Source organism: Rhodamnia argentea, chromosome 1 (assembly GCF_020921035.1).
Source record: "Rhodamnia argentea isolate NSW1041297 chromosome 1, ASM2092103v1, whole genome shotgun sequence".
Taxonomy (NCBI): Eukaryota; Viridiplantae; Streptophyta; class Magnoliopsida; order Myrtales; family Myrtaceae; genus Rhodamnia; species Rhodamnia argentea.
Window position 1 is genome coordinate 22,616,749 of NC_063150.1, and position 14,075 is coordinate 22,630,823.

At 37.7% G+C, this 14,075-nt stretch overlaps 1 protein-coding gene across 1 annotated transcript; it reads left to right on the forward strand.

Annotated features, from left to right (window-relative positions):
• The first annotated feature begins 7,837 nt into the window (after positions 1 to 7,837).
• LOC115726655 (auxin-responsive protein IAA13-like) lies at positions 7,838 to 8,833 on the forward strand. Its single transcript, XM_030656627.2, has 4 exons — positions 7,838 to 8,173; positions 8,277 to 8,437; positions 8,522 to 8,633; positions 8,718 to 8,833. The coding sequence occupies exons 1-4, from the start codon at positions 7,845 to 7,847 to the stop codon at positions 8,764 to 8,766; spliced, it is 651 nt and encodes a 216-aa protein (XP_030512487.1). The 5' UTR covers positions 7,838 to 7,844; the 3' UTR covers positions 8,767 to 8,833.
• Positions 8,834 to 14,075: the final 5,242 nt, after the last annotated feature.

Genomic DNA, 14,075 nt, shown 5'->3' on the forward strand with positions numbered 1-14,075 from the left:
CGACACAGCTGTTTTCTCAATGATGATTCTGTTAAGAATTTCCATAACCAAGACAAATAAGTAAGGGGAGAGTGGGTCACCTTCTCGTAGTCCATTGGTACCAGCAAAGTAGCCAACCTGTTCACCGTTGAGGTTTAATGAAAACCTCATTGTAGTTATGCATTGATCTATCAGAACAATCAAGGGGTGAGACGTATTGATAGCTCTAAGAGCCCCAAGCACTGCTTCCCACTTTACCGTGTCATAAGCTTTCATGAGGTCAATTTTTCTTGCCACTCGTTTACCTTTGTCGCCCTTATGATAGTTGTGGAGGAGCTCCTGGCAAAGCAGAACGTTCTCCGAAAACTGCCGACCCAAGGTGTGCTCTTCCTTCGGTTGTTGGTCTCAACCAAACTGCTTTCCTCGTTTTTCACCGTGTCTATATTTTTAAAGAAATTGATTACAAATATCATGAAAAAAAAATCAAGGGATTATTTGAAAATAGAAGCTTTTCTTATCCAGCTATATTAACAAGTATTGCACTCCTTACGGACACATGTAGGTAGGTAGAGAATCTCTAGGGGTGTGAGACACGAAAGATATTCCGCTCAAAATATTCTTGTTAATGCGTCAACTCATATTCTCATAAACGTGGATCCTGTTTTAATAGCTCCATATAAATTAGATACATGCATTAAGTTAAAAGAAACGAAATCAGCTGAAATTATAACAATACTAGGTAGCATAGATATCATAATGGGAGAAAGCGATCGTTAAAATGATAAATGATACAATAGAAATACAAGATATAAATTCTTTTTCTTGAGGCTATTTCGCCAATTTTTATTAAAGAAAGCTATCTCGCGCTTCTAGATATTCTCTATCTGTCTGTCTGTGTCGGTTTTTCCTCGATACTCAATCAAATCTTCTTGTCAACTCATGATGTACGAAATGCATGTGAACGAGGGAGGGTAGACAAAGTACTAAATTTTTGGTCAGAATCTCTTTGAATGCACTTTAATTACTCAGAAAGGGAATAAATGGCGCGTTTCGTCGCCTGTATTATCAGTTCACCTTTGTCCAAAGTTGGCCATGCATGCACTCGTCGTTGTACCCTGGGTCAAGACAACAACGTCATACGTCAATAAGAAATCAAACATGTGGACCAGGTCATTGCAATGAAAGAACTTTACGTTGTCCACACTTAAATACGCGATTAAAATTATTTACTTAACTAATCGTAGGTTCTACGAAGCCAAAGGCTATTAAACAAACTCGAAAGACTTTCGAACGTTTTACAATTTTGAATTATCGGTTGCATCCTTTGCTGTCTCCAGAGTATTAATTTGGACGTTCTTATTCTCATCATGGTGGCAAAGTGGTTAAAGTATATAATGGTCTTCACAAATTCGTTTATTTTTTTCAGGTCATTGCGGTAGTAATTTTTTTTTTTTTGGGGAAATAAATTAACTGCTATTTCTAATTTCCAAATCGACGTGCATATTGATGAAAGACAGGTGAATTGGAATTTTCAAAAGGGAGATGATTTCCTGATAGTATTATCGGGGACAAGACAATCTCAACCACAAAATCTACACACCATCGCCGCATATTTTGCATAAAGTACTCATTGATTGGAAAATTGTGTGATTTAAAAATAACTGATAGTAATATCATATTTTTATGCTAGCAACTTCCTTTTCAGAATGTTAGAAGACGATTATGAGCCGCCTATTCGCGAAAAAAGTTTAATTTTCACTAAGGATGACAAGTTGTAGAAAGCTAGAAAAATGCCTCTAAAATAAAAAAAACGACCTGTTACGTTAGTGTTCTCTTGGAAGATGCCAACTTGAAGTTACGTTGTGTCCATGTAATGGAACGGTGGCTAGATCCTAGATTGGTGTAATCATCGTAAATTTCGAAGGTTGCCCTCCAGCATGTCTAATTACCTGTTTCAGGGAAATGAAGAAACCTTAGTCGTCATGATCATCTCTTTAGGACATAAATAGAGAAACAACTTGTAAAACTTCATTGGTTCGAGTGCTCACGGACTATCCCTGCCAGGTGGGAATAATACAACTGTTACATTACTGAATTAGAACCTTCATTTAATAATCTGCTTTTGTAAAAGGAAAAGTAATTAATAACTTGGAAAAGGATAACTAAAATATGCGTGCGACCATTACATATTGACTTGCAATTCGTTCTACAATAGAATTAGGGGTTTCTTAACAACACGGTCAATTAAACAAACTTTGTAATCTTCATTGCACTCGCGTTATTTGTCCTTTCCGTCGTCAAAATATCGAAATCCGTGTCATCTCACATTGAGTGTGCTTAACATGCGCACTCGTGAACATGATCCGTGTGTCTGATGTGTACAGTTTATTTTCGCGGGTGACTGAAAATGGGAGAAAGGTTTTGCAAATCCTTTAGGTTTTCACATACATGTCTGTCACTTGTACTGTGTCCATCACATGTGCACTAGTTAACATTGCCCACATGTCTGATGTGCATAGTTTATTTTGCGGGTGATTAAAAATGGGAAAAGGGTTTGCAAAACCTTTAAATTTTTACATACATGTCCGCTCACATGTACCGTGTCGAAATATTAGATTAATGAGTCTCCTAATGGAAGACTTAGAATGAAACACTTGATGCCATCAGCACTCTCTGATCAAGCATTAAAGTTGGTTGAACTACCAAAAGACACTAACCTGGATGCGTTAGTCAAGTTTATCATTTCGGGTCTCTATTCTTATATTGCTGTCTAAAGGCGACTCGACAAGAAGAAATTCCGCTTCAAGCACAACCTGTAAGATCGGAGAGAGAATGAAGTGTAGTTCAACAATTTTCGAACTGTACATTTGTTAGCTCATGATGTGCTTCTGCTGGCTAGGGCTGTCAACATTCCGATCCTTTCAAACTTATGTGATATCCGAACTAAACCAACACATTTTCGGAATGTGTTCGCTACGACCTAAAACCTAAATCGGACCGCATCTAATCCGAACTGAAAATGCGTAGGCTTGTTGGTTCGGCGCAAGTCGTTCCTAGATGTCCACAAAAGCTCTCGGCAAGGGGATGACACGAAACTCGGGGATCCCCATTATATCTGAAAGATTTTATAAGACCACAGCCAACCGCTCTAAAAGCTTAAGTTGTTAGAAGAAGGCATGGTTTAATATTTATATATTCTAACACTCCCCCTCACGCTTCGTCTGGTCTTTTTGCCTGGTACTAAGCGTGGAAATATTCATTTGGGGAGGCAAACAGGGGCCTGGAAAGATTTGAACTCGGGACCACCCGCTCCGATACCATGTAAGATTTGATGGGACCAAAGACAACCGCTCTAAAAGCTTAAGCTGATAGAAGAAGGCGTGGTTTAATATTTATATAATCCAACAATATCTAAGCCTAAAAAGGCATTATTGAAGTAGGGTGATAGCGAATCCCCATTACAAACTACTAATTTAAACAAGGAAGGGTTATGCCAATCACAAGGGTCATACGCATGTAAATTTGTGAGGTTTCGACACTAAAAGGCGGGATATATTAAAGGCTAAGGTCTTCGTATAATTAGTAAAAAGAGTTTACCGTCCGTTACTAACTCAGATGGTGCACTTTTTACCCATCAAAGTGAGCGAGATTGCAAATGAATTACCACGTCTTACTCATGTGGTTCCATTCACAATAACTCCTAATGGCTCCCCAATGCGAAGTGGGACTTTTGTTCGCGGATTGTGTGTGCAAAAGTTGTCTTGCTAAGGCATTTAAACATGCATTAAGTTTAAAGCAATCACCACTTTAGTATAGTCCTCACATGGATTTCATACATCCGCATACCACCTACAAAACAAAGGGCTTTACACTTGCTCCGCCTCTTAAAACTCTCACCCTACAAAACCATTCAACATGCGTTAGCGGACTAACCTCATTTTCCACATGTCTTTGACCGGTTCAATTCGGATTCGATTTTGATCCAATTTTGGTCTAATTTCTCTGATTTTGTCCAATTAAAAAGTTCCCCAAGATTTTCAGTCGAGCAATCCCAAGGAAACCACAAGCAAATCTTTCTAAATGACGTGTCTTGTTTCGACCTTAGTCTCTCTACGGGGTTGCTTTGACTGACACTGTATCTTCTCTTACGAACATGCAGTTCTTCCTCGTGATGATAATGAAAGAGATAGCCCTAGAAACACTCAAAGGTTCAAGATGAGCCAAACCGGGTTAGTGTCCCACGGCTAGACTTGTCAAACGGGTGGATTTGGGTCGGATCGAAAATGGTTCAATCAAAATTGACCTATTTCCATGTAACACAAATCTAGCGATCCATATTCGACCTAACTCATATTGCTAAAATACCTTCATACTTAACCCAATCTAAGAAAACTTGTTTCCTATAATGTTCTGAAAAATTATATTTTCAAAATGCTTCCATGTAATTCCAATCTAGTGGATAATATTTTTAATAAAGATTTTAATTTCTCAATTTTTGTTAATTTGTTTCCTTTTTTTCTTTTCCTTCTTTCTTTTCTTCTGCGTCCAAAGAGGCGTGAGCCCTTGCGTAGATTGGCGACAGCCGCGAAGCCCTCCCCGGCCGCAAGTTGGGTTTGTTCAAGGTTCTGTTTCTTCCTTAACGCAGAATCATGGTGTCGTGGACGATGAGGCTTGACTTGGATTGAAAAGGGCGAGCTTGAAGCCCAAGTTTAAAGTCTCTATATTGACTTTTGAGGACGAGAGGCTGGATATTCACCAACATTCTGGTTTCATTTTGTATTTTTATTTTGTTATACATAGTTTTAGATTTTATCTTGGATGGTTTATTTTCTTTTCTCTAATCACCTTGTTTTCCTACTTTGACTTATAACTTCTTTAGAAATTGTATGAAGCTGAAATTCATATGTTGGTTTTTATTTCAATTGTAAAGAAGAATTTTTTATTTGATTTCGAGAATAATATCAAGAGTTTATCTATGTTCGCCTTTTTTTTAAGCGTCTATTCGAGTTCCACTCGTGTTGCGAGTTGCGATTCGCATTGTCCTCATTTCACTGCGGCGGAAATGTTATGTTTTTTTAAGAAATTTATTACAAATGTCATAAAATAAAATAAAAATCAGGTCATTAGTTGAAAATATAAGCTTTTCGTATCCATCTATATTAACAAGTATTGCACCCCTCACTGTCATCGACACATATGGGTAGGTAGAGAATATCTAGGGACGCGAGACTAGAGATGTTCCACTCAACATATTCTTGTTATTGCTTTGACTAATATTCTCCAAAAGTGGATCTCGCTCTAATAGCTCCGAATAAATTAATTACATGCATTGAGTTAAAAGAATGAAATTGGCCGATATTATGACAATACGAGGTAGCACAGATATCATTATCGGAAAAGTTGATCGTCGAAAGGATAATTGAATTGATAGAAGTATAAGATGTAAATTTATGGCTATTTTGCCGAGTTCCTTAAAGAAAATTGCCTCACGTCTCTAGGAATTCTTTACCTACCCACTTGTGTAGGTTTCTCCTCAGATCCCGATCAAATCCTATTTCAAAATGATTAATGTATGAAATGCTTGTGAACAAAGAAATAAAGACAAAGTACTTAAGTTTTTTAAAGGGTTAATACCACGAAAAACTATAAATTGGCACACATGTGACAAATTTACCTCAAATTAATTTTTTATCACTCAAAATCCCAAATTGGTACATTTTTGACAAATTTACTCCAAACCGATACACATGTGATAAATTTACCCTCCGTTAGTTTTCGTTATATTTTATTATCAAATTACTGAGTTAGATGACATATGGCAATTGCCGATATACACGTTTGGGGTTTTTACCCTTTATTGGTCAAAGATGTATCAATTTTAGGATTTTTCGTGGTATTAACCCAATTTAACGAAAACTAAAAGAGGACAAATTTATTTTATATGTACCAGTTTGGAGTTTTTGGTGATCAAAAGAATTAGTTTGAGATTAATTTGTTACGGATGTACCAGTTTGGGATTTTTAGTGATAAAAAATATAGTTTGAGGTAAATTTATCACATGTATACCAATTCAGGATTTTTCATGGTATTGACCCTTATTTAAATATTCTAAAAGAACACATCTTTAAAAAATAATCATTCTTGTTTTGGTCAGAATCTCTGTGATTACTCAAGAAGGGAATAATGTCATGTTTCCTCGCAACTAGTATCAGTTTACTTTGTCCAAAGTTGGCCATGCATGCACCGCAACACCCGAAGTCAAGACAAAAACGTCATACGACACAAGCACCCAAACATGTGGACCAGGTCATTGCAATGAAAATTTTTACGTTGTCCCCACTTAATTACTCGATTAAAATTATTAATTTGACTAATCGCAGGTTCTATGAAGCCAAAGGTTATTAAATACACTTGAAAGACTTTCAGACTTTTTACTATTTTGAACTTTTGCTGTCGATTGCAACCTTTCTTGTCTCCAGTATATTAATTTGAGAATTATTATTCTCATTGTGTTTGCCAAGCGGTTAAAGTGTGAAAAGGTCTTGACAAATTCTTTTTCTCCGGGTCACTGCACTAGTAATTTCTTTTGAAAATAAAGGAACTGTTATTTATAATTTCCATATTTATGTGCATATCGATTGTGTTTTCTTTTAACATTGTTAGGTATCCTTAGAAAACTAGAAAGACAGGGTTTGAAATTTTCAGAATTTTCACTGAGGATGAAAAGGGACAGAAAGCTAGGAAAATGCCTATAATATAAGAAGGACCTACGTTAATATTCTATCGGACCTCCAACATGTCCAATTACATTGTATCCATTTAGTGGGTTGGTGAGTAGATCCTAGATCGGTGCGAACATCGTGAAATTCGAAAGTTTCCCTCCAACATGTCCTTTAATAATAGAACCTCCCACGTTAATATTCCATTGGACCTCCAACATGTCTAAATACATCGTATCCATTTATTGGGTTGGTGACTAGATCCTTGATGGGTGCAAACATTGTGAAATTCTAATTACATGTTTTAGGGAATAAAGGAACATTATTATTGGGAGAGCGCAATAGAAGTCCGTTAACTTCACTCGGAGATATTGTCAAGAGGAAGCCCAAATTCGAGACTATCAACATAACCAATTGGATCCACTCAAAGTCCTATATCTTCACTCGGGAAGATTGCCAAGAGGAAGTCCAAAACTAAGTTCGTCAACATAACTAGTTGGACTCACCTTCCTACAAAGCTTAAGCCAATAAGCTATGGGCCAACGGGGATATATTAACTGCTTCACATCATATCAATTCTTTAATGTATGACTTTTCTAACACAACTCATACGTGCATTCTAACAATTGTTACGATGATAATGTCTTTAGGCCATAAATAGTGACAATTCATTAATCAATTTCGCAAATGATTAAAAATGGAAAAAGAGTTTGTAAATCGTTTAAATTTTCACACACATTTCCATCACATGCGCACTCATTAACATGATCCATGTGTCTTATGTGTAGTTTATTTTCGTGGGTGATTGAAAATGGAAGTAAAAAAAAAAAGGGTTTGCAAATTCTTTAAATTTCCATCACATGCCCATTCGTTACGGTGATCCGTGTGTCTGAGATGGATATAGTTTATTTTCGTGGGTGATTAAAAGTGGTAAAAGGGTTTGCAAATCCTTTAAATTTTCACATACATATCCATGACATGTACCGTGTAGAAATACTGAATTAACGAGTCTCCTGATGGAAGATTTAGAATGAAACACTTGATGCCATCAGCACTCTCTGATCAAGCATTAAAGTTGGTTGAACTACCAAAAGACACTAACCTAGACGCGTTAGTCAAGTCTATCATTTCGGGTCTCTATTCTTTATGTTGCTGTCTAAAGGCGACTCAACAAGAAGAAATTCCGCTTCAAGCACAACCTGCAAGATCGAAGAGAGAAGATGGAAGGCGAAGGTGAAGAATGCGCCGGAAGTTGACGCTAATCGGGGCATGAGCCTGGATGAGATCACCGAGCTCCGACTAGGGCTGCCGGGCGAGACACGGAGGAAGTCGGGCGCGAAACGGGGATTTCCCAAGACTCTCGATCTCGATCTCAACGCATCAGCTGCCGGTAAAGACGAAGCCCAAAGTTCTTCCAAGGCCGGTGCACAGATGAAGGACCAAGTTTCCGGCGCCGCTAAGCCTCCCGCTGCCAAGTAAGATTTTTTATCCGGACCCCTCTCTCGAACACTGATGTTCAAGACTCATCCAGAAAACACGTTGAATCTTGATATTTAAATCATTGTGACATTGACATAGGACGCAAGCTGTGGGGCGACCACCAGTGAAAGCCCTCACGAAGAAAGTGAAGGTGGCCGTGGATGGAGCTCTTCTCTCTAGGAAAGTCGATCTGGAGGCATGCGGCAGTTACCAACAGCTTTCGACCGCTCTTGAGGAGCTCTTCTCTTGCTTCTACTTCTGTAAGTTATTTTACCGCAAAAATCAAGAATGTACAAGATTATCTGTGGATTAGTTCTGATGGGGTTCTTGGGAAACTGTTGCAGGCAATTATGCAAGTGAGAGGAAGATCGTTAACCCAGCGAATGGTGATGAATATTTGCTAACTTATGAGGACAAAGATGGTGACTCGATGCTGGTTGGAGATGTGCCTTGGAAGTGAGTTTCCCAAGTCATTTTCTGGTCTCTTGTTTTTTTTTTTTTTTTGGGCGACTCGTCATCTTTCGTTTTTCTCTGTGTCAGAATGTTTGTCGAATCTTGCAAGCGTCTGCGGTTCAAGAAGAGCTCCTAAGCCACCAGTTTAGGTAATCCCCGCTTCTTCATTTTGACATAACCGGCCGCCAAACAAAATTACTGAGCAAAAAGATGCATGGACTTGTCTTACTTGTATTCCTTAAAACTAATTTACTTTGTGATGATCGTGCTTTGTGAATCTTGGACCTCCTCAGCATGTATTAAGTGATAAGTTTCAGATCTGTGGATAAAGCGAAAGGAAAGAAGAGACCTTTCTCACTTGACGCCTACGCCGTCCTCGAGTTAAGCTCTCTCTTTTCGGGAAACAAAGGGGACAGGCAGATAGACCCCTCTCTCATATTCTTTTCGGAGTTTTTCTTTTATTAAACCATGAGTCTTCCTTTGGAGTGGTATCGATGTAAGAAAGTGACACTTAGGATTCATATTGATTTCTTATTAGACTATCACATTCTTATACTTGAAGCGTGCTTAACTCGATCCTGGATGTCATGTACAGCTTATTCTAAGCGATCAAAACTCACATCATAGTTACATGGTCATACTTCTTGATGCGCAAGAGCAATCCGAAAACTTCTTGCGCAATTGTGGTGTCATAATTGTGCCAAAGAAAAAAAAAAGGCAACGTGAAGCTGAGTGAGTTCAGGTTCGATGTGGTTTGCAAGAACAAGACCGAAATTTTCGATGCAGGTATCAAAGAAATCCGAACTATTGACAGCTCTATATATGACATATGTCCTAACAATTAGCTTTTAAAACTACACTATTCACTTCATAAACTGAGACTAGTTTATGAATAATGCACATGAAAGGGTAATAAACTTGCACGAGCAGTGAGTTCAGGTGAAGATAGGGTTATGACAGAGCCTGATGTTTTTATCCCAGCTATCGCCAATAATCTCAGGACATCACCTCCTTAGAAGATTAGACAGTAACCCTCTTTCTATGTATCATCACTCTTTAGATGATCATCTTGAAGTGCGATGTATCCTCAAAGGATGAAAGTTAAAAAGGGGAAAGAGAGCTATTAATCAACCATATGCTCTAAAAACATCCAATTACTCAAAAGAGAAGAATCTTATTCACGCGTAAGAACGTTTCTCAAAGAGTTAATTAAATAAGAGCATCCTTGTCAGCCGGCCCTAATGTTTCTCTTTCCTCTTCTCTTCTCCCTCTTATTATCACACACTTTCTTCTTCAACCGCCATGGAGGGGAGGGTTTGAACTACATCCCTCCCTCCCCATTTTCTAAGGCCGTTTTCATTCTCTATTTCCTTTTCTGGCTTTCCTCTTGCTTGGAAACTTTTCTCTCCGATTTAGTCTAAATTTGGAAGTTTCTTTCTCCCATTTTGAGGCAGATTTCTATCCTGATTTAGTTTAAATTTGTGGGGTTTTTTTTTTTTTTTGCGTGTATGTTTTTAGAGTTTCACTCTCCTCGGATTTTGTTAGTGAACAAGTCCAATTTCGAAGAAGATCGGAGAAACTTCATGAAGGTTTCGCCCTCATAGGTGTCAGAACCGTGCTTGTTCCACCTTTTTACTCTGCTTGGTGATAATGTTGGGAACGCCAAACATAGACACACACCACCAAAAGCAAATTCATAGCAACAGATGGAGATATTCGTAGCAAATTCGTGCACGGATTTGATGATCGGCCACCGATTTTGGTGTAAAGAAGTCACAGATGATATGCTCTTTGAGGATTTGTCATGTAATCTTGTTATGATGATTTTTCTTGTTATTTGGAGTTTATTTTGTTTTGTTTTGAAATTGTGGGATTTATCTTGATTTGCAATTAATCTAGGATGTTTTTTTTTGTATTTTCAGAAAGTGAATGAAATGTTAATTATTTTGACTAAAAAAAAAAAATGCATGCGTGTGTAGTTTGTATGAGATGAAAGAATTGGTAATTTTTTTTTATATTATAAAACATTGGAAAGAAAGGATACTTAGAGGATCAATAGTGAAGACATGTGCCGTCATTGTTATTTGTGAAAACGTGACTGACCACCTAAACTCACTTTCAAGTTCATTACATACACAGGCCTATATCTAATCAATAAGGATGAAGACGAGGATACGAGATGGAGGCAAATGATGTTTAGGCTGTGTTTGTGTCGAGAAAAATGATTTACGAAAAAAACTGTTTTTATCGTATTCTTTACTTTATTTGGGCAGAAATAAGTCAATCTAGGAAAATGTTTTACTCCACAGAAAACTGTTTTTTCTATACGTTTTCATTGAAACTAGGGGGTAATATTTGACATTTCAGCACACTTACAATCATGTTGTGTTGCGGAGGTGATATTGATGTGGTGTTGACCACGGTTTAAGGTGATTAAGGGTGCGTTTATTTCACGAAAAATTTCATGTTAAAAGAAAATACCTTTTGAGAAATCATTTTTCAGAAAAATGGTTAATTCTTCTTCGTTTGGTAATATGTGACCGAAAATATTTTTCAGTGTTTGAGTCTTATTTAGAAAATGATTTCAATCTTATCACTTTATTTCAGGAAAAAAAATCAAATTTTCAAATATTTCATTATTATTTTTTTTTTTTCCTTTTTCTTTCTTTCTCCATCGGGACCTGCCGGCGGCAGCCATTGGTGAGCTCGAGGCTTGCTGGCCTTGAGTGAGCTCGAGCTTGCCGGTCGATCGGCCGTCGGCGAAGCCCAAGAACCGGCGGAGGGTGAAAAAAAAGAAAAGAAGAAAAAGAAAAATAAATTGAGTACAAAATATAAAAAATTATAAAATTTGAAAAGAGTATTGCCGGAAAGTGTTTTCACTTCTTTAGACTTAGGAATTCACTTTCCTAATTTTGTGCATGAATTTTTTGTTGATAGGAAAGTGCTTTCTATTGACTAAATCATTTTCGGAGAACCCAAACAGGTGAAAGTCCGAAAAACACTTTTACTCAAACAAACACATCTAAGTATAGACACTCACTTGTTGTCATGACAAAGTTTAATTTAGTCGACGGTTGCCTTCAACCATGTCAATTTAAAATATTTATTACTTAGGGGGGGAGAAATTTGCCTGTGGTTTTTATCTAATTAACCATGTTAAGTCTCCGCAACAAAAAAAAAAAAAAAGGCCATGGTAAGTCAATACAGAATGAAGTACTCTGCATCAATTTTCAAATCGCTTACTGTATATTTTATTAGCTCATGACATGCTTCTGCTTGGTTAGAGCCGTGAATGGTTCGATTCAGTTCAGATTTTCGTGATCCCCGAAGTGAATTAAAACAATTTGGGTATGTGTTCGCTGCGACCCAAAACCCAAACAGCATCTGACTTGAACCGAAAACACAGTTCAGAATCATCTATTTTCTTACTTATAGTGTCATTGAAAAAAATAATAACAAAAAAAATGATTTGTAAAACAATGTTTCCTCTAATATAATTGGACTGAAGGCTTGATGGTTCAACATCTGTGCAACTTTAGTAAATCCCTCGATTTTCCATTCGGTAAGAGTCCCTTGTACAGAGAAGGTGCGATTTGAAGTTAATTTTATCTTTGACACATGAAGACTTAAGCTCATGATATTGAAAAAAGAATTTGCAATCAAAATTAATAAGTAGGTAGTAAAATGAGCGGAGAATGCATGAGAAGGTATTTTTCACAAATGGAAATGATCGATCCTTTTACAGGGTAGAGTATCATACGTCCTCAACGAGGCAACAGTGTAGTGAAGCACGAGTAGTTTATGACCAAAACTAGTTGCTGAACTTGAACATTAAAAACAAAGGAAAATAAAATGAAATATATTAAGGGCGATCGATTCCAAAGTGGTAGCCCACTCTGGAATCGAAAAACCTATCTAGTTCGGGCTAATTCCCAGTTTGTAGAATTGAGAGCTGACCTTGTTGACTCAAGAGTCTGTCCTGACCGGTTTCAAGGTCAACTCAGGAATGAATCGGAAACCGATTATCACATGCCTTCCAATTTAATCCAATATTTTGTTTCTCTTAGTCGCACAATTTACTACTTTGAATGCGCACCGCCGAGGTAGTCCTAGCTAATCGAGCATCCAATGAGCATTGAACCTCTCCAACCCTAGCGCTTGTTCCACTTACCAAATTTAGACTTTTGTTTTAATTAATTTGAAAGGAAAACATCCTGGGATTTTAGCGCCAAAGTGGCCCGACTTTGCATTACAACAAATCCCCGCTCTAAATGGTTTATAAGAGCCTTGACAGCAGAGTTCATATCCTCGCAAACAGAAGTCGCTTTCAAGGACCAACAAAGTCTTAAACCTTTTGTAAATGTACCAATTCAGTCTTAAGCTTTTCGTCAATTGAGTCATAAACCTTTTGCTTTTATATCAATTCAGTCCATTTGACCAATTTTAATTGGAAATCGCTGACATGAACGCCGTCTATTCTACGTAGTGCGGTCATCTGTGACGTGGACAAATTTTTCATAATATTTCTCAAATTTTTCTCTCTCTTTTTTTTTTTTTCTCTTTCCCTTCTTTCTTCCTACAAATGGTTGCCGGACCCCAACGACCTACTAGAGACCAGGGCCGGGGAGGTCGGGCGAGGGTGAGGTTGAGCCTTTCCCAATGACAACGAGCTTCGATGGAGGCCGACAAGGTCAACCTCGCCAATCCTCACCTCGGGTCGGATGCTGATGTCCGGCGACCGGCCGGAGGAAGACGGAAGGGAAAAGTAGAGAAATAAAAGAAAAAAAAGGAAGAAGAAAACAAACATAAAAAATAAATTAAAATTTCCAAAAATATTAATAAAAAATTATCGTCGGCATGAGCTGCGCCACGTAATATGGTTGGCGTTCATGTTAGCAATTTTCAGCTAAAATTGGCCGGATGAATTGAATTAGCACAAATGTAAAAGGTTTAGGACTAAACTGGTCCAATTAATAAGTTTAGGACTGAATCGATATAATTACAATAGGTTTAGGACTTTTTTTGGTAATTTTCCCAGCTTTCAAAATGAAGATTTATACTTACGGGTCAGCCCAGACAAATCCTCACAAGCTACTAACAAAGCAACAAAAATATTCACATGGTCAATCACTTTATAATAAGACGGATTTGTTTGTTCAGACAGTGAGCCTCCAAGGAGCGCTTATTCCTCTATACTACTCCATCTGGAAAGAGAAAAAGAAAAGAAGAGGAGATATGCAAACTTAGACCGGTTCAGCACAATGAACTGGGAATAAGACCGATTGTCGCCGGTTCCAATTTCGTGGAACCGGGAACCGGATTGGTTTTCGCCGGAACCACTAAATACTTAATTGCAATACTGCAAAAAATTGACAACAAGAGGTGCAGAACTGAGAGATGCTCTTTTACTCTAACGTCGGCATCGGATATCTCGTGAGGAGTTGT